At 42.5% G+C, this 19925-nt stretch overlaps 2 protein-coding genes across 6 annotated transcripts in view; one reads left to right on the forward strand and one right to left on the reverse strand.

The window, feature by feature from the left end:
- IQCK (IQ motif containing K) overlaps positions 1-11042 on the forward strand; it is a 58397-nt gene extending 47355 nt beyond the window's left edge. For 2 of the 4 annotated variants that reach the window (XM_087732137.1, XM_087732134.1), the window contains one exon: positions 5-1297. Coding sequence is in view for 3 of the 4 variants with exons in the window: in XM_087732134.1 (XP_087588260.1) it covers positions 5-66 (62 nt within the window). In the remaining variant the exon portion in view is untranslated. Of the gene's footprint in view, positions 1-4; positions 1298-8558; positions 8659-10076 lie in introns of those variants that run through there. The other 2 variants (XM_087732135.1, XM_087732138.1) reach the window with 2 other exon arrangements.
- GPRC5B (G protein-coupled receptor class C group 5 member B) lies at positions 1422-18279 on the reverse strand. 2 transcript variants are annotated; one of them, XM_087732128.1, is made up of 4 exons: positions 18100-18279; positions 11253-12266; positions 6462-6574; positions 1422-2626 (listed from the first exon to the last, which is right to left on the reverse strand). In XM_087732128.1, the coding sequence occupies exons 2-4, from the start codon at positions 12256-12258 to the stop codon at positions 2621-2623; spliced, it is 1125 nt and encodes a 374-aa protein (XP_087588254.1). In that variant the 5' UTR covers positions 12259-12266; positions 18100-18279; the 3' UTR covers positions 1422-2620. The 2 variants fall into 2 exon arrangements, with proteins under 2 accessions (XP_087588254.1, XP_087588253.1); XM_087732127.1 differs by having other exon boundaries at positions 1422-5035.
- Between the last annotated feature and the right edge of the window lie 1646 nt (positions 18280-19925).

Consider the following 19925-nt stretch of genomic DNA (forward strand, 5'->3'; position numbering starts at 1 on the left):
GCAGTGGGAAGCAAATTGGAAGACTCGGAAGAACATACGCAAAATCATTCAACATCTCAATTTTAGTTTTCTCACCTATATCACAGAACACGGAGCTCATGGACTACACTTTATGGTACTGATTTAGAAACACTCTTAGCATTACAGTTTTACTTTTACATGTGAGGTGTTGTAAATCAAAGGGAGATTATGTAGGGACCCAGCATGCCAAGACAAAATTCAGTCCTAGTGCAAGTGAGCACAATTCCATTAAAACAGATGGATTGTGCACATTTAGCCAAAAATTTTGAGTCTGTGTTTATCTTGTGTTCCTGAATGCTCACTTGCAAGCTTTTCTGACAGGGACAAAACTCTGGATGAAATAAATAGGATTACACCCCCATGTAGGCAAGTGTTAAAACTAAGGGAAAAATCTTCATTTAGTATAAACCAGAGTAGCTTCACTGACTTCTACAGAGCTGTGACAATTTACACAAATCCAGGCTCTGTTCATAGCGGTCTGATTTTTAGAAACGCTGTGCCTCTGTAATTCCAACTGAAGGCATTGAGAGCTAGGGTTGCTCTGCATTTCTGCAGGGGGAAAAAGTCAAAGGCCCTTTTGTTACCACGTAGCACATGTGCTGAGAAAGTGTAAAATTAAGATCACAGTGATAGCATTTTCAGCGATCTTGTGTATGTGTACTTACTTACATAAGGTGCAAGCAGAATAAAAATCAGATTGGGCCCCTTGCTAAGGAGCCCTCATTTCTTTAACTTTATTTTGTCAAGCGTAGCCCTATTTAGGCCTTTATAATTTCACAATTAGAGAAGATATTCACAGTTCTACTAATAATTCCATACAAGTCAAACAAAGGTCTAGTTGTTTTGAATGAAAGCATGATAAAGCATGGATACCCTCTAGCTCTTGCTGTGGTTCAACATGGATTTCTTCCATCACTTACACAGACATTGTTTTCGCTGTTACACCAGTACCCACCCCCCATTTTTTTCCTGGTTTGTGATGCTGGTTGTTGCACCAGATCAGGAAAATCAAACCATTTGGAGAAAAAACTCTCAACCTGCAGTCCTCAACCCCTACCCCCCTCCTCTTCACAAGCACTAGCAATTGAGCCAGTACAGGAAACTGCTGAGCAAACTGGGGGGGGGAATCACTTGTCGTATTAAGAGTTTGGCTGCTCAGCTCCTTGACTGGCTCACTGTGGGTTTGATAGGTGCCAGAGCTAAGCGTAAATGTGGGAACATGGCCAAAGGTGGAGGAATGTGGCCCTAGCCTCTAGGAGCCGGTTTCCTTTAGTTTAACTTCGCTTATATTGCAGAATTGCACCCACGGTGTCACCACAAGACAATGCTGTCTGTAGCACCATCAGTTTACTGTCATGGAAAAATTTTAGGTGGATTTTAACACCAAGTTAACACAACCATTGTAAGTAAATAGTAAAGCCTTTATTCTCGTTAAGAACAGCATTTTGAAAATAAAACATTTGCCCATGCTTTACAACCTTTGTAGTTTTGTATATTTATGTACAGTCATCATGGTACACATTGATTGTCTTGAAAATCCTGTAAAGATGTACTTAATAAGATACCAGTATGCAACAATAGCGGAAAAAAGGGTACGTTATAAAACACACATTAATACATTTAATAAATATATATTATCTATCAAAAATGAGCTTTAGCTCTCGTCAATTAATAAAAAGCACCTGCTTTGTAATCCTGTAAGTTGGTAGAATAGTCCAATTGTTTTATTATAAAAGCTACAATGCTCCCTTTTCATGGCCTTCGGTTAGACCCAAGGCATCAAGCTCAAACAAAGCCAACCAGATGCCTGTGTTTAGACTAAAACCAGAAACATCTAGTTCTATAGTATTTCATGTACCTTGTTTATAGAAACAACTGTATGTATTGAGAGTGTTCTTCTGAAGATGCTACCTGTTTTCTGGCAAGTGTCGAACACCCTCAACTCATCTGAAAGCAGGACAGGATCTGTAAAGTATGGGTTTGAGCTTTTTTCCCAGCCATTGATCAAAAGCCAGTTATTATAAATCTTGTTTCGGTAATAGTTTTTTCAGATGCTTTACAATTTCATTTTTCTGCATGGAAACACCATGAGCCCATAACCATCAAGGGACACCATAGTAGCTTTTATAGTATAAAAGCAAATTATAATTAACTGAACTGCGAAAGGCTTGTGCTTACTTACTTATTATGTTGTTCACAGATGCTCTACATTCTAGGTAACTTTCACAAAAGGCAAAAGTAAACAATTTGTTTACTGTAACAAAAATATAAGTTAACATAAATGTGCCTTTCTTCAATTACAGTTTTATTTGGGGCATTTTACATCACAGACTAGTGACTTACAAAAAAAAAGTTGCTTATTACTAATTGTATAAAGTTGGAAAATAAAGACCCTCCTAATCTATTGCCACACCTTCATCACCACAGATTAAACCCAATCCTGCTAATGTTTAATTTTGTGAACAGTCCACATGACTAACCCAACGAGACTAGTCACGTGAGTAGCAGTTCGTAGGATCTGGCCATATCTTTGCATAAGGCCTCAAATTCCAAACTACTTCATCAGGAGCAGGATTGGGAACTCTATTTATCAATTCAGTCACATCTAGAAAAAGAAAAAAACGTTTCTTAAGATAACTATATCTTGTACAGATTTTGTCCAAGGTCTGTAAAATGTGTATTATAATTCATAAATCTTGGTTGTAGCATGATAAACTTTTTAAAAGAAAGCTGTCCTACCATTTATGCCATGGTCATCTTACATGTTTTTACAATAGAGTTTTATGAGGGTTTTTTTAAATTGGTTTTTAAAAGCAAAATTCTGCAGGCAAGTGATGGTAATAGGTTTTCTATTGTTCCAAATGATGCATCTTCTGGGTAACTATCATTATCTTAAATACTATCTTATTTGATCAAAGCTTTGCTTAAAACAAGCAAGTTGTATTTCTAAGTTGCTGGATAGCATGCAATATCCACCCCTACCCTACTTGGTTACTAAGGCCATCTAGTTAATTACAAAATAAAATAAGCAATCCCTAAAACAAGCACATGCTTTTTTTGCCTGGAGGGAAGGGCAGGGGGGAGGTAACATACTCTTTTACTCATGCACGACAGAAAAACATTGCTTCTGGAAGAGACGGGCTTTAGAAATAAAACCCCATAAGATGATCATGGCAAGAATGGCAATATATATTTTTTCCATATATATATACACATATATATCTGTGTGCAACACTTAGGGACTGGTCTTGCAGCCTCTGTACCTGTATGTAGGCCTACTGGTGTCGATGGGACTACTCGTGGGAGTACAGGTCTGCAGGACTAGGTTCCTAATTCAGTAGAAATGGAGGTACATGAAGAATCAGGAAGACTCTTGAAAAATAAAAAGCTTGTCTTTCTTTTGCGGTATACAGCAAGTAACTTCGTCCTGTGAAGCTACTAAGCTATTTAGTTATTTGTACATTATATTTTTTTAGTTTGAAAATATATATTTTTATTACAGCATATGCAAAGTTTAATTGTTATACGTTTCCTATGCCCTCAAGTAAAAACAATTAGCTTTTAGTATCAAGGAAAGCTAAGATTAACATTGGCCAAACAGTGAGGATACAATGATGTTTTCAATGTCCGACATGTATTAAATGTTAAATAAAGGAATGATTGCTTAAACATAATGAAAAACCATGGCACAAACAATGGGCAATGGGAACCTTTTAAATAACCTGGAGAAAACAAAGATAAAAAGCTTTAAGAAAGTCTGCCTTATATCAACTCAAAAGAGCGGAGGGGAAGGGGAGGAGTAGGGAAGAAACCACCTTAAGAAAACAAAAACAACAACAAACCACCTCCAGCACGGAGATTCTACTAGCTAGGCACTAAAATGCACAACCACATTTAAATGCACAAACAACTGCAGTCAAGGGGACTACTCATATGAACGGGGATTAGAAAGGGAGGTCTCGACCCCATCTGCTGCTGAGTTTCTCCTGAAAGGTGGTCAGTGCTTCCCAGCTGCCACCGCTTCCCGGCGTGGCAGGAGCAGCCCAACAGACCAGGCTGGCTCAGCACAGCGGCTTGCCTTTAACCCACCACCACAACAACCTCCTTGGCAAACTCGAGTCACGTCCTCTCCCCGGCTAAGCCTCTGCAAAAGTATATCCCTTCAAAGTTCCACCTAACGGCTTCGTCTGTAGGAGACGTGAGAGCGCGCGGCTCTTTGCTCGCAGCCGGGGTTGAGGCTGGAATAACGGGGAATCGATCCCACGCGGCCGAGGAGAGCTGCCTCCGCGCCGGACCTACGCTTTTTCTCTCTGCCTCGAGAAGCTCCATAACTCGCATGAAACATGCATAGACCTTTCGTCCCTCCAGAACTGCGTTTCCCACACCAGCTTTTAAAGAGAAGAGTATCAGCCTACAGTGTAATGGTAATTTAGTTGCCACTGAGTGACAATGCTTGACTACACATGACGCTACGTGACTGTACAGACAGCTAGATAATGAAGCAAAGAAGGTACTTTTCATGACGTTTGAAATGAAGGGAAAAGGAGCAAAATGGAAAGAAATCCTGCATGTTTTCACACTGTAGTGGCAATCTCTTGTGGCAACATGAATTAAGTTTAGGTGAGAGGAGGGTATTTTGCAAGCAACTGGCAACCAGCAAAAACAGGCTTGCCTCGCACACTAGTTACAGACAATATCTTACATTTCAGAATACAATATCCCTCTCTTCCAATTTAAGGTGTGCCTACTTCTATTTTAAATTAGATTCAGCTTCAGTTTTACAATTTTGTTTTTGCAATTATCAGTTCAATGGTGTTCGCGTTTAGACAAAATCCTCTGTAGGATTTCAAAAGCTCCTGGATGTTTTGTTGCTTTGTTCTGGTACTGTTATGGATTCCTCCCTCAAAGACACACTGCCAGGGAACAACATCTGCAACAAGGATTCTTATTCTCTACAGCCTACAGCCTTTCACCAGAGGTGTCGTCCAGTGTAACTTGGCGGAGCAGTTGGTATCTGGAAATAAGGATAATAAACCCATAGCTGAGAGATCTAGTCTGTTCAAAAATCAGTGTTATCATGCTACATGTACAAGACAGCTTTCCAGACAGTAGTTCCAGAGCAAAGTGACGATACAAACAAACTCATCTTCCACCCATACAGTACGTTTACCTCTCTGTAAAAACCATGACTGTATATACACATTAACCTCTCGGTTTACTATCTGATGTTCTCCAGTAAGCTTTGTATCCACCTCAAAACAAAGCAAAACAAACAAAAAAAAAACCCCAAAACAAATTCTCTAGCTTCTCATCCTTAAACTGCCTTTTCCCTGAGCTGCATATTCTGGTATCAGAAAACATGGGCATAGATGGATCCAAGCATCAGAAGGATGCTATTCATTACTGACAGCAAAGGACAAGCCTTTTCATTTTATTCAAGTCGATATGTTTCCCACTCTCTGACCCACACAGGAGTATCCTTGTATCTAGTTCCTCTTGTTCACTAAAATCAACCAAAACTTTACTTGTTTAAAAACAAAAAGACACCTGCCATCAGGTCACATTATTTGGTTTTAAATGTAGAGGTTGAGTTATGGAATCAGCTCATGATTCAAAATAAAGAAAACCCAACTCACATGAGTATAAACTGGCTCATGGGTAGATTTTTAAGAAGCATGTAGGTATGCATGAAAAATATGGGGATGAAAATTCTTCTTTTTCAGCAGTATGCCTGCTATATGAAATGCCTTCAAGTGCAAATTACACATCATGTGAAAAACATTCAGAAAGTCTGTTTGGCATCAGATCACTAAGCCATTCTTACAACAACCAGGCTGCAGAAAAACAGGTCTATCAAAGAATGGCATGCCAAACTATTGTCTAAGAAAGAAAAATCAATGCTATTAACATGAAAATATTCTATATTCCTCTTTTATGAATCCCTTTCCCAGAGACATACACATCTGTAACGTACTTACAAAGAATTACATACATTTTACAAGAAAATGGAAGATACGTGAGAGACCACCACTATCTGCAACAATGATTCTTATTTAAAGTAACATACTGGCCTGTAAACATTTGTGTGACTCACATCATCTTGAAAAAAAAATCAGGTTAGAAATCGTGTCACTTAATAGTTATGTTAAATACCTTAACACAAATTTAATTTGAAAGGGCCATTGAATATGCGTTCTCACCAAAGAACTTGGTTCACTCAAGCTACACTGCAAAATGTGAACGGCCGAGTAAAGAAATGCAAAATACTTGGTAATTACATCTTTTCTAGAGGGAAGGGAAGCATTACTTGCTGCCTGAATTTTCATTTATAGCTTTCCCCCCTGCTGTGAATAAGCTAAAAGCAGGTTTTTCAATTAATAGTGGTTGTATATATCAGTGCATATCAAAGATTTCTTAAATCATCACGTTTTGATACTTACAGTCCCACCATTTAGCACAACTGCCATCTCAGTTGGCTGATAAACATTGCTTCTAAAAGGAGCACTAGGTCGGCTTCCCAAACTGCCATTTCGAAATCCTGCCGTTCTTAGCGCTGTGTTTAGAAAAGAGAGATTGTTCTTAGGAACACAATTAATGCTGTGCATCTCCTTTCAAATCATAAAAGTATCTTGCTTCCAGTTTAGTTATTGGGAACTCTGCCATTGATTTTAACTTTCATGCTGCCATACCAGTTTTCACGTGGCTTTTGAACAGCAGTTTTTCTTCTGTAGTTGGGGATGGATCTCAGAAGGATCAGTTTTACAGAAAATTAACTGTTCACTGTGGAATGGCAAAAAAAAAATCTATTGGAACCCAATTTTTGCAGTTTGCTTAGTCTCACTTCAATAGGAGCTAAACGTCTTCTTCTGATGTATGTTGCGCAAGGTATTTTGCAAAGTGCTTATGGTATTGGTCTGGATACTGTGGGGTTAAGTAAAATAATATTACATTTTGCTTTCTATCAAACGCAGAGGACAGGGATCCAAAACAGTGCTCGAGCCAGTAAGCATGCTCACAACCCCCCTGAGCATTACTTCAGCATGACTAGCGTATAAGGATTTTCCAGATGTTTCAGATTATATTTACTCTGAGAAACTAGAAATATGAAGTAAATATTGCTTTCGAATAGCTTAAACATGGCAAATGACTGAAGCAAAAGAGAAGATACTGATTGTCCTTCTGAATGTTTATACCAGAAATACATCAGTCTCTCCATTAATTTCAGCACAAGTTTGGATTCAAGATGTATATTCTGAATGAGAGATACGCAGAGTTAAGGGTACGCTCCTTTCTCTCTAAACCAGTCCGGGGACTGGCACATACAAGCTCTCTTTTTACTTCGGGGGTAAATAATGGCTTCACTGAATTCAGATGTGGCCAGGGAACAGAGCTCATTTATCCATGCGAGTTGCGTGGTTACAATGGGCAATGCTCATCTGGGAGCTGGTAAATAGACACACGCCTAGTTCAGGCACCTGGGGCAAGGATTTCTCTTAGATTTAATTCAAATTACAATTCTACCTGCTCTGGCTGAAATGGTGAATGAGCTGAAGTTCACCAGAATTTCAGCACAGACTTTAAGGAAGCCAGGATTTAATATAGTTGCACTGTGTGGAAGAAGATTTAAATGGATCCTCCTGCCATATGCTGTCCTCTATCCACTGCTACTCCTCTCTTCGGGAGTTGTGCACAGAGACAAAGAACAGTATTGATTTAGCACAGAAATTCAGAAATCCAGCCCTGCAAATGCTCAGTTGTTGACTTCAGATACACACAGACCCCCACTTGCTCTATATTTTTAAATTAGATAATTTTGCAGAACACTGAGAAAACAAAAAATGAAAATGCCTGAACTAGAATTATGTATTTTTTATTTTATATTTAACCATCTCAGGGGCAGTGGTATTCTTTCTTTGTAGTTTTGCTTCTTGTTGTGTGTTAGACACAAACGATTGCACTGGTATTTGCTAGTACACATAAAGAAAAAAAAATCTCTTTATAATGCATACTATCATTAAAATATTTACACATTTACACAAAATATTTACACAAAATTTCCATGGTCATTTCAAAGTTATCTTAAAGAGCCAGTAAATTCAATTTCATATTTCTAAATTTTTCTTCTCTATTATTGCAGTAAGTCTAAAATTCTTTTAACATGAGAATCAGAGACAAAGCTTGTGGACAAAATACTCATTTTGGAATTTTTTTCTCATACCAGTTTTACCATTTTTCCTTGTACTTTTTCCATTACTATTAAATACATCTACTTGTGTAGAGTATGTATAGGTAAAAAAAAAAAAAAATGCCAAGAAGATTTGAGCAAATGTCATGTCAAAGTCTCCCTTTAACACATATTTTACATGTTAACTTTGTTTTTAGGCATTGGCTCTGAGGGTGACTTGTAGTACTAAAAGTTATTAAATAAAATTCAGTGAGTACCAGAGCTGCTTAGGCTTGGGTTTCTTGACAGCTGTAGCATTCTACATTTCACATCCAGATTTTTCATGTATAAGCAAATTCTCTTTGCCTTACAGAAGTTTCCCTACTGGTGTGCACTGCACTTCCAGAGAGCACTGAGAACTCATTCAAGTTGCCTTTTTCCAGGGTTTCTAAATACTTTACTAACATTTTTGCAAGACACAGGTATGAAAATAACTCTTAAGTGGACATTTCAACTTATCTATCGTATGAATATTAAAATCCCAGATAAATATGTTGTTTAAATGATGTTTAAATAACTGGCTTTAAAACTTTAAAATAGTTGTGCTTTATTAATGCTTAATGATATTGCTGGAATAGAACAGCTCTTGCTGGTATGTATCACTTGGAGCTACATTTTGCTAAGAAGGAGAGAACTAGGAGAACATAATGCTTGTTCGAACCTATAGTTTAAAGGTTGTTCAGATTCTTAAAATGCTGCTTTAAAATCTTGAAGAAAAAAAGAGGAAAATTACTAAATTACTTTATACAAGTATTAATGGAAATAACAAGAATTAATGGAAAATATGTGTGTCCAAGCACATTTTCTATTTAAAGCTGACTACTTACTAAAACAAGTATTACTGTCAGGGAACTAAGAGGTGTTTTCTGGTTATCGTGTCTTCCAAAATTTTACAACTAGTAGATCTCATATTCTTAAACATCGTTCTTAAGTATAATTGAAGAAAGTACCCTTCCTTTAATTTCTAAGCTCTTAATGATGAATTCTTGAATTGAGGTTAATTAAATGAGTAAGAGAAGAGAACATTCCCCACATACCTGCAGAGAGCCAATTGCTAATAGATTCCAGGTGCTTAGCCACTGACAACCGTCAGTAGAGTGATCTGACTTCAATTAACACTTCAGCAGCCATAATATGTGGCTTAAATATTATTACCTGTATTTACTTTCAGTCTCTACCATACTAGCAAGTTTTGTCTCCAAACCCTGTTGTCATAAGTCTGTACTTAAAGAACCGCTGCAAGGGAATAATGAATCTGTTTTGACTTATTAAAAATGTATGTATCCTTCTCCCACATGCCATAGGAATAGGAACGACATGCATTTATTACGATAAATATTAATAAGGGCAACAGGGAAATCTATTTTGTATTGTACCGCGTAAGATTCAGATAGATTAAAACAGAACATAAATTGCACTATAGCAGACACTATAATGATTATATAGCTATCATACGTCTACCCATGTCACTAAAAATCTTAATCACTGAATGGTTAGATCAAAAAGGAGCTTCCAGTTCTTTTTTAAAATGTACGCATGAATGGAAATAATACAAAGTGAAAGATCCAATTTTGTTCTTAGAGCTGCCTTAGTCAGAAACAGCTCCACTGAAGCCACTGCAGTTACCTTACTATGAAATTAATTTAATGGGGGATGGAGGACAGTAAAAAAAAAAAAAAAAAAGAGTGCTTTTACAGTCCATCGTGAAGCTGCCTCTGCAGCTCTGAAACATTAGTCATAAACAGCCATTCTTTTATCCATGTGATTTTTGGTTTGTTTTACCACTGCCCTTGGTATATACTCACAGAACTTAACTCCCTTCTGTTCAAAGCTTCCATACTAGGAGGAGACCTTTAAAGTTCCTGCTAAAACACTTAGAGGAAAAATGCCTTCCTGACCCAACGTTGTGCCAAACAAGAGTGCTGTTTTCCTCCATGGCTGGTCTATATCCAGAGGAAAATCAAACCCAGAGGAAATCAAAGATACATAAAGATGAACAGGAAGGTGACGTGCCTGGACAACGTGCCCCAAGGCTTCTTTTGGGGCCTGCCAAAGCCACGTGGCAACTATTGGCTGGGATACCAAAGTCCTCTTCTCAATTTGAGTGAATGAAAAGCAGCGTGACTAGTACTGAGATCCTTTATCTAACTGTGGGGCAGCACCAGACCCCAACCTGCACTACAGAATGCCATCGGGCTCCTGCTTCCCAGCGCCAGTCAGGTAAGCATCCCTGTGTATTTTCTGATATGGGTGAAGCATTCAGCAAGGTTTTGGATCTCTTAAGCTAGCAGTTGTTGCTGGCCCTTTCAGTAATCACTCAAAAACATTTTCATTGCAGATTTTAATGATGTGTCATCCCACTTTGTTCTATGTCACCAAACAGCTATGACAAGGAAAGCAACCATTACCTGGAAACCTCTGTCTGTACATGCTCTGTTCAGACGTGAAAGCTGTCAGAACAAAGACTGTCTTTGAACCTGTCTATACGCCACTTTGCATTTTTTTTCCCCCACAGTGGCACTAAATCCTATTTTAATGGAAATATAATTAATAATAATTTTGTTGCTCAAGAGGCTGAGCATTTTGTACCATAGAGCACTTGATATTTTCCAAAAACCCAAGAAAAAATTTCATATTACGTGTTGTTAACTGACAATGACAAAAAATGTCATTTAAACTATTTTAAAACAGAGGCTGTTTTTTCCAGAGTGAATTGTTTTGGCTTTCAGTGTTGGCTTTGTATTTGAAATTGTTCAGTTTTTCAATGAAAAAACAACATGCAGAAGAATAATTTTAACCAAAGATGTGTTTTCTGTATTCCGTTTTTTCATTTCCCCCCCCCCCCCCCCAGGTGCTATCTTAATGAAAATTGTAAAAGGGAACAATATGTAGTGTGGAAAATAAGGCATTTATAATGACCCTTGTTTTGAACACCTGAAAAATGTCTCGTACAGATGATTTTCTTGGCTACTACAGAAAAATATAGTCCTCTATAGTAAATTCTTACCTGCATTATGCTCATCCATTGAAAAGGCCTTATTTTCCATGTAGCTCCGAGGAAGCTGTATATCTTCCTCAAAAGCAGTTTCACGCATCCTTGGCTGTGAAGTATCAAAATAATTGGGAGTGTTTTCCTGCTGCGATGGAAGGATGGTACAGTGGACCTCTGGGATGGCGTGAAAAATAACGAACACCCAACCACTGGACACCAGTGCAATAGCAAGAGTGGGATCACTCCATTTGTCTCTTCTCTTTAGCTCAGCATTACCAAAGAGGTACATAGTCATCCAGGCTACCCAAATCAGAATGGAAAAAAAAAGCGTTATAATGAGGCATACTCCATTTTTCTTCCATTTCTTAAACTTTCCACAGAGAGTGAAAAGAGAAAATCCCATGGTAAATACCATCAGGAACATAACATAAATCAAAGCCATAGCAAAATCCATTGGTTCATAGCTGCAGGCCAACTTGTTATCTCTGACAATGGTCAGTATTAACCACTCAGTTGCAATAATGACCTGAACGAGCATCAGGCAGATCGCCACACCAGCTAGATGCCAGCCAGATGGACTCTTCCCATGTCGAACTAGTCTACGAAGTCTCCAGGCTTGAGCTAGCAAGCACGAGAAGCACAAAGCAAAGATAACTCCCCATAGAAATCTTCGGGTAGAGCACACCGTTTCATCTTCCTGTATGATGAAAGCAAACGTCAGCCCAAACAGTCCCAGAGTCCCAAAAAGAAAGAGGAAGTGCATTCCCAGGGGGCTCTTCTTCTCCTTGTCCTTGATGAAGGGCAGCCTCACCAGCAAAATCAGCATCAGCAATAACGTCGTCAGCACACCGGCCCCCGCAACTGCCTCCACAACTATTCCCCAAATGGCATCCAGGTCGCACAGGTAAACGTACTGAGGGAGGAGATCCAGTCCGCACCCTCTAGACGTACTTGAGTTTTCAGAAGAGCCATAGCTGATCACGAAGAGGAGGAAGAAACCAATGGCTGGGTAGGTTTTCATTTTTCTGGCTGAGACAACAAAATATTTGTTTGTTTAGCTACAGTTCACTTTGAAGGATATGACAGCAATTGGAAGCCCAGCTTGTTTCAATAGCCCATGTTTAGTGTTTTCTTGCACTGGGTTTGTTGCTGGCATAGCCTACCCCCAGTGCCCTTTGCTGCCCTCCCGGAAAGCTGCTTTTGCCTGCTGTACTCAGAATGCAAAGTGACTCATTTCTGTGTTTGCACAGATTGAAAATAACATTTCCAAACACTGCCCCTGCAAGTATCCTGAAACTCAACCAGAAGAAATCATGTATCCTGTTGCAAAACAATAAATTATCTACAGTACTTTATTGTTCAAATTCAGGTGCTTAAAGTATGTGTAGATTGCACTGGGCCTGGTGCAAGCGTAAGTTGTATCAGCATTAGACTGTTTCACAGCCTCGCTCCTTTTACTGGAATAAAGGCTGAGTCAAAAACACTTTTTTTTTTTTAAGGCTAGAGCAGTCCCAAGAAAATAAACATTGTGCTTTTTTTTAAAAGGAAAATCTTGTTTTCATGCTCGGTCAATAGGCTGCTATAATATTCACTCCTCTCATCCTCTTCCAAAGCCCAGGCATTAGATTGCATTTGCAAATAGGAACGGTTGGCTAGAGAAATCCCGTATTCTGTAACAATGGTGCACACATGCAGTGTCATCAATCAGCTAATCAAAAATAATGACTCACTGTGCTGCTTAGCAAGTCGAAAGCCATTCAAAGGAAACAAACAACAAAAAACAGAGCATCACTTTCCCCAACCCAGAGAGTGAACAATGGTAAACTCTCTAGGAACGCAACACTTCCCACTCGACCATCAGGACCAAAGGCCTGGACAAATTCCAACTTAGTTTTAGAAAGGACATGGGTTAGGTGCTTTAAAAATATATATGTTATGGCATTTGCTTTTATTAAACAAAGCAGGGCAAAGGAGATTGCTAAAAATGTAACCTTTAAATGAACAAGCTGCCCCAGCGATAGCTGCCCTGTAAGGCAGTCTGAAGTCAACACTACATGCACCAGATCTGAAACCTGACGCTGTTAACCTTCGCTGCACCGTTAGGGCTGCAGGTTCCGGCAGGGCTGCGTTCACTGACGTGAGCAATGTGCCGAGGTGGAAGTGTTCAGAGCAAGGCTTCCATTTGTATGGTATGACCGTATGGAAGAAAAGCACCATAAGCAGGCAATAACATTCGTGGCATAGCTTACATGATGTGTTTAAGGCATAAAGCGAGAAGCAGAGAAACTATCAGTAGCTCTTTTGTAAGTTACACACACAGCCCTAAATGATGACCCATCTAAAGACATTTCATAGATCAGAAATGCATTTAATGAAAACACTGAAAACTTTAATGAGAATTTAAAATGGTTTAACATTAAGGGTGCAATGTTGCACTGAACGTTATCAGTCATAACCAACACAAAAACTATTTACATAGACTGTCTGAAACTGTACGGTCTCCCAGCTGAGAACTATGGGTTTTCTTCCTGTGCATTACAGTCCTGTAATGATCAGAGTTAAATCTTGAGGATCTCAATATCAAACTAATGTTCATTCCCCTTTCACTGAGTAATGACCAATGCCTGTTTTTGGCCTCTGCCAGGAGACAAATGATGGAAATTATGCTGTTTCCTATTAGAGGCACCAAGACAGCAAATGTGCTAATATAAATGCGTAATGACTTTATGGCCTTCATTCATACAACAGACAAAAAAAGCTTATTACAAAACTTCATCTCAGAACTGGAAACTGTGACAAATAATGTGATCTGGGATTGGACAAACAGGGTAATTGATATCTTTGCCTGCCCATAGAAATTACAGTATCCTTGCGCTGCTGAAAGTGTTCTAATGATGCAATGACCTGCAGCTAATGACTAATGATTTTTTTTTCCTACCTAGCTGTAATTTACTTTATGGTGAATTGGTAAAATATTTACTTGTTTATATCTGATTGGTATAACAGGTTTCTCAATGACTCTGTCACAACACTCACATTAAAAACACTGACTTTACAGACAGAAAACTAATCGTCAGTGAAATATATTCATTTTTGTATTGAATATGGTCACACTCAATGATTCTCCTTGCCCGATGAGTACATAATTAACTAGAAGGAAACACTCTGAAGGTAATTTTGCAATTCCTTCTATGCACAGGCTGTTCCTACTTCAACTAGCGCATTTGCTCTTTGGAATACCCAAAATGTCCTAAAAAGTGGGAAATGGTCAGTGCCTGCTGACACAAAGGGAGGAAACCCACAAGGATCTACTAAGGCAATGCTGCAAACCACTGGTACCAATTTCAAGAAGCAGGAGGTCATGTGGAAAATTATTCAAAATTCATTCTAAACGTCTCCCAAACTAGAAACAATAAACAGCCCTTAAGTGAGGATCATGTTAATTTTCCACTATCCTATCACTTACAAATTATGATATGCGTGTACTAAATTGGTTTCAATACTAGCTTTGTTTATGAGCTACTCTCCAAAGACCTGGGGGGTAATGAATTAAGTGCAAGTATCTCCAGTTCTAAGACATTTTCCAGTTTTCTGGTTACTTTATTCACGTCATGTAACCCTCATGTGATTGAGCTATTCTAGGACAGTCTGTTTCCATGGAGATTGTGCTGCATGGGTAAGCAGTCATATTGTCAGCCCATCATTTGTTTCCTCTTCCTATTTGGAAGTGTTTGGGAGGGGGGAAGGGAGGGTTAATGAATTTTGAGTACAAAGAAGTAGTTTCTTTTGGAAGGGGAAATTAAGCTGTGACAAAATACACTGAGAATTCAGACAAAATATATATTCAGAAACGCCGAGACGTTCAACTCAAGAGGAGTTTTCCCAAGTTACTTCCATTTGTGAAATTACTTGTGGGAGAGCTGATGGAAATAAACAGTGGTTCTCTTAGAAATCTCCTAGATAGCTATAGTATTGATCAAGAAATCTCTAGGACTGCTGACAGGTGGTCTTGACATGAAATCATACTCCTACCAAATGTCAGTAAGTCTGGCTAAACAGCAGATCCTGTCCACACCGAAGCTTGCAAGCAGGGCTGGAAATCTCCAAACGAGGAATCTTTTCCTCACCGCTGCTATCAATATAGCCATGTTTGCAACCTGTTTACTACGTATTTCTGCCTGACTAGGTAAAAACTGGCAACGTTAATGATCAACCCCCATGACCGATACCAGCCAAAATCCTCTCTCTAGCACTGGTACTCAGCACTGAGCTCAGACAGCTGTACAGGCAAGGGAAAACGCTGCACTACAACATGCAAGGTTAGCAAGGGAATACCGCTAATTTATGTCTAGATTAGCTCTTAGCAAAGTTACGCAACCTCACGCAGTAACAATAATGCTCTATTTGACTGGCACTTCACTTCTACCATTACCAGAGAGCTACAGCACAAGTAATATAGAAATGTCACAGAAACATTCCAGCACAGATATAGTAAGTGGCACCAACGTATCCCCCGCGTGGCTGAATGGAACTGTTCATACAGAAGGAAATCAACTTGAGATTTTTTTGTTGCTGTTCCCAGATCTCCCTCCAAAATTATACCTCATTACAAGTAGTTAAGGCAACATACCTGAACCCAGAGCAATCACGAGCACTTAAAATGAATCAATAAGCCTTAGACATTTCAGGCAAAAGCAGCAAACAACTAGCAGGACAGCTTGCAAATCCAGTCCTCAATTTTTCGTCCAAAATCTGCTCTCAATGACAACAGTAATAACTCCACTGTTTTCAACAGAGTGAAGTCCCCTACATTATCTGGTGTAGAATCACTACAGAAGCGGCAGACACAACGCTGCCCCAGCGGGTACGAAGTACAATTACAAGCAACTAAGCAGAAAGAGAAAATCTCACAGCTGTCATCAAAAAGTTGTCACGGTTAAAAATCAATGAGGCTTTCAATAACTGAATTCTTCTGACCAAAGACTGCAAATAAGTCTTACCTGGTCGAAAAGATACTGCTGTATGCTGCTAGAGAATACACATAAAGAATAAATCTGTAACCATGCAAAGATTTAAGGTTAGGCTATTCATGGTTAGATGTATTATCTCTTCCCCTTCTTAGAGTCCTAATGTTAATCAACTGATACAGGAAAATGCATCCAATCACAGAGAAGAAAAACAATCTAGTAAATAAAAGCAATAGTAGCACAAATAGTAACCTGCTCTGCCACGCACAGGCAGAAGACTGGTTCACTGTACAATTTCCGAAAGAAAACCGCCCCCACCACAAAGTGTTGTGGAGCGATGCTAGTGAGTGAGGAATTAATCACAGCACGGGATCTCTGCCAGCTCCTTTGGATCAGATCTGAAGAACGAGCTTCAGGACTGATACCAGAGCAGCAACAGCCAAGCCAAGATCAGACTACTCAAGAGACGTATTTCCAGAATAATAATTAATAGTGCAATTGTGCTTTGTATGCAGAAATACAGCAGTGATTTAGACATCCCCTGCGTTAGAATAATACACGTCATGCTACGCACAGCCTCACAGTTACAGAGAGCAAGACCCCACTCCAAAAAGGACACGTGGAAGAAGTACTGTCTTCATTTAGAAATACTTCGCAATGCTGAATATAATATGAAATGATCTTTCTAATGTTCTAGGTGCTCACAATTCCCTTCGGTCGGATTCTGTATATCGCCTGTGCCTAGATACTTCTGACTGTAACGCCTGACGTTCATTATACTACTGACAGCAATCAATGTTTTTCTTTCCTTTGCTAATTCTCAGACTGTTTCTATTCATGTCACAGCCTCACGACAGATGGGTTTCCTTCACCTGATTTCTTCTGATGCAGCAAAAGAACACCTCAACACCGATATTCACTGCCGGTAAGTAGCAAGCAGATCACCGACACAGATACTCAGTACTACAGCGATGAGAACCAACCTAGGCGTTTAGGTTCAGCAGGCAGGAAATCTTGTTAGCCTTGGGATAAACATTAGGTCAGGTGTAAACAAAGGGTTCACATAAGTGCTAAATCCGACGGCTATTTGGCTTTGGGGAGAGCTGACCTAGAGACGGGGCTTTTGATTAACTAGGCAGAAAGCTGCTGGGGCTGCGCAGCCCTCCTGCGGGCTGCACTGCACCCACCGCCCCGGCCGGGGCTCCCACCGGCCCCGGGACCAGACAACGGCAGCCAGGGGCCGGCGAAAGGCTTCTCCTTCCCCCTCGGCCCGGATCCCGCTGCCGCTGCCCTTGGGCTCCCGCCCAGAAGGGAGCCGGAGAACGGCGCGAAGGTGCCCGGCTTTGCCGCAACTCCCCCGTGCCCGCCCGGGAGCGCGGCCGAGCGGCCCCCTCCTGCGGGCCGGTTCGCGGCTGCCTCCCCTCCGGTCTCCCCTTAATCCGCCTGCAACCTCCTCCTCCTCCCGCACGATGTCTGTCCCGCTCCTGCCTCCGCTCTTTTGTCCCTTCGCTCGTTTCTCCCTTCGGTCTCTTCTTCCAGTCTCTCCCTCCCCCGCCCGTCCCCGCTCCCCTTCCCCATCCCGTCTCCCAACTCCTCTACCCTCCTCCCCCGTCCTTCGCCGCTCCCCGCCGCGGTGCGCAGCCCCCTGCTCCGGCTCCCCCCCGTCCTGCCCTATATCCCGTCTAATCCCCCTCCCGGGCTCCTCCATCCAGCCTCTCGCCTGCTCACCGCCCCCGGGCTAATTCCGCGGGCAGCGGACGGCGCCCAGCCGGGCCAGCGGCTCCATTGTGCTGCCCCGGCTGCGCCGCGCCCCCGGGCCAGCCCCGCGGAGCCGGGACCGGGGGCCGCGCCGCTCCCCCCCGCTCGCTCGCCCGCTCACTCACTCACTCACTCACCCGCTGGCTGCTGCGGCCGGGGGCGGCGGGGCAGCCCTGTCCGCCAGCCCGCCGCAAGTCACATCCCGGCCCCGGCGGCGCGGCGGGGAGCGAGCGCAGCGCCGAGCCCCCCCCGCGGCGGCGGCGGCTCATGGAGCGCCCGGTGCGCGGCGTGCGGTGCGGTGCGGAGCGCTGCCCTGCCCTGCCCGCCGCGCTCTGCGCCCGCCGCCCCGCTGCGCTACGGCCCCGCGGCCAGCCCCCTCCCACCGCCCCGCCCCGCCCCGCCCCGCCCCGGCTCGGCTCGGCTCGGCTCGGCTCGGCTCAGCGGGGCCGGGCTCGGCGCGGCGCGGTGCGGTGCGGTGCGGTGCGGTGCGGTGCGGCCGGGCGTACCGCGGGGCAGCGCACCCCCCCGGCGCCGGGGCGTCCTGGCAGCGGGGCTGCCCCGCACCCCCGGGGGAAGGGGCGGCGGGCATCCACCGGGCAGGGGTGTGCACACACACGCGGAGCTGCGTGTGCGGCCTGGCACGTACACGCCTCTCTACGCGTAGACTTGCACGGTCGGACACGCGTACGGTCGCAGCTCTACGTGCTCCTACAAGGGGACGTGAGCGCAGGACACACGGCGAGGCGTGAGCAGGCACGGGTGCGTACAGGCGCTCCCGTGTGCCCCTGTGCTGCACAAGCGAGTGCGGGGGAAACGCGGGCGGTGTGGCTAGCGCACGCCTGCCAGGCCCGTTAGCTGCCTGTGCGCACCTATGGCCAGTTCGGGGATTTCAGCGGGGGGAAGTTTTGCAGCCCTGCGACAGTAAGGATTTTGCAATGGGCTGGATACATTCGCCAAATCTGCCCCAAATGCGTGCATCCAACCTGCTGCTACCTTAGACTGCAGCTAAACATTTGGAAGAGAAAAATGTTAATGCATCTTTATTGTGCAAGTGATATTTTACAGCCTGCTTATGCAGCAAAATTCAGGAGCAGGCCCTGGGAGCGCGTTGGGCCCTGCGAAGGCGATGCTGGAAACCGTTCGGTATCTGCCTCCCACCTCCGCACGTGCAGCTGATCTCCTGCTTTCCAGCTTCTCCACAGTTCAGTTCTGAGACAGTTGTAACCCTTTGCACAGGGCAGGGCTCCCTACAAACTTCAGGAGGAGTTATCTGTAGCAGGGAAAGACAGTCAGCTTCAGCCAATGATGCTCATGAACAGCAGAAACTCGCTTGCCTTTTCAACCGGTTAGAGTACATGTGTGGGACGCCGCCGTGACTGCCAGCCACGCTGTATTGTGCATCCATGGTTTTACGCTTTCGCTTAAACCACTAATGTCAAACTGAGCAGCTACAGTTGACATGGGTTATCGGTGGGGAGCGACTGACGCCTGTCCTTCCCGAACACGGGCAGCGCACCGCCCTTCTTGCCAGGTTTCCGTATCCAGAGCCTTCCAAAGGGAAACGTCTGCTCTGAAACGTGCATTCCTCAGCGCAGAAGAGCTGTAACCTTTAAACAGACTCATGCTAACCTGCGTGGGCTTATTTAGATGTCACTTATTATGCCTTGGGGGCTTACCTGAACTTCTTGGCGTGGCTGACATGGAGTAAATCGGATGGTGCGGCTGGGCTGAAATTGCCTGTGTTTAGGCAGGGCAGCGGGGGGAGAACAGCTGAAGCAGCGGAGCAATTTCACATTTCTGCTCTTTTCTCTCAATTTCTCTGCCTTGCTGATGCTGGATTTTAGGCATTGGCTTTATTTGAGTCACATGTAAACGATAATACCCTGCCCCTGCATCAGTCGATATCTATGTGCTATTCAAAGTAAAAGAGGATAATTTTACAGAAACTGAGGTGGTGAGAGGT

The sequence above is a fragment of the Nipponia nippon genome, unplaced genomic scaffold (assembly GCF_047370975.1).
Source record: "Nipponia nippon isolate SJK-2023a ecotype South Korea unplaced genomic scaffold, ASM4737097v1 scaffold_5, whole genome shotgun sequence".
Lineage (NCBI taxonomy): Eukaryota > Metazoa > Chordata > Aves > Pelecaniformes > Threskiornithidae > Nipponia > Nipponia nippon.

Excerpts from the sequence above, each read along its gene's own strand:
- GPRC5B (XM_087732127.1), bottom strand. The coding sequence starts at position 12,258 with ATGAAAACCTACCCAGCCATTGGTTTCTTCCTCCTCTTCGTGATCAGC. Across the intron at positions 6,575-11,252 it reads AATGGATGAGCATAATGCAG|CGCTAAGAACGGCAGGATTT; the intron begins GTAAGAATTTAC and ends TTCTAAACACAG. Across the intron at positions 5,036-6,461 it reads TTGTGCTAAATGGTGGGACT|ATACCAACTGCTCCGCCAAG; the intron begins GTAAGTATCAAA and ends CCTTATTTCCAG.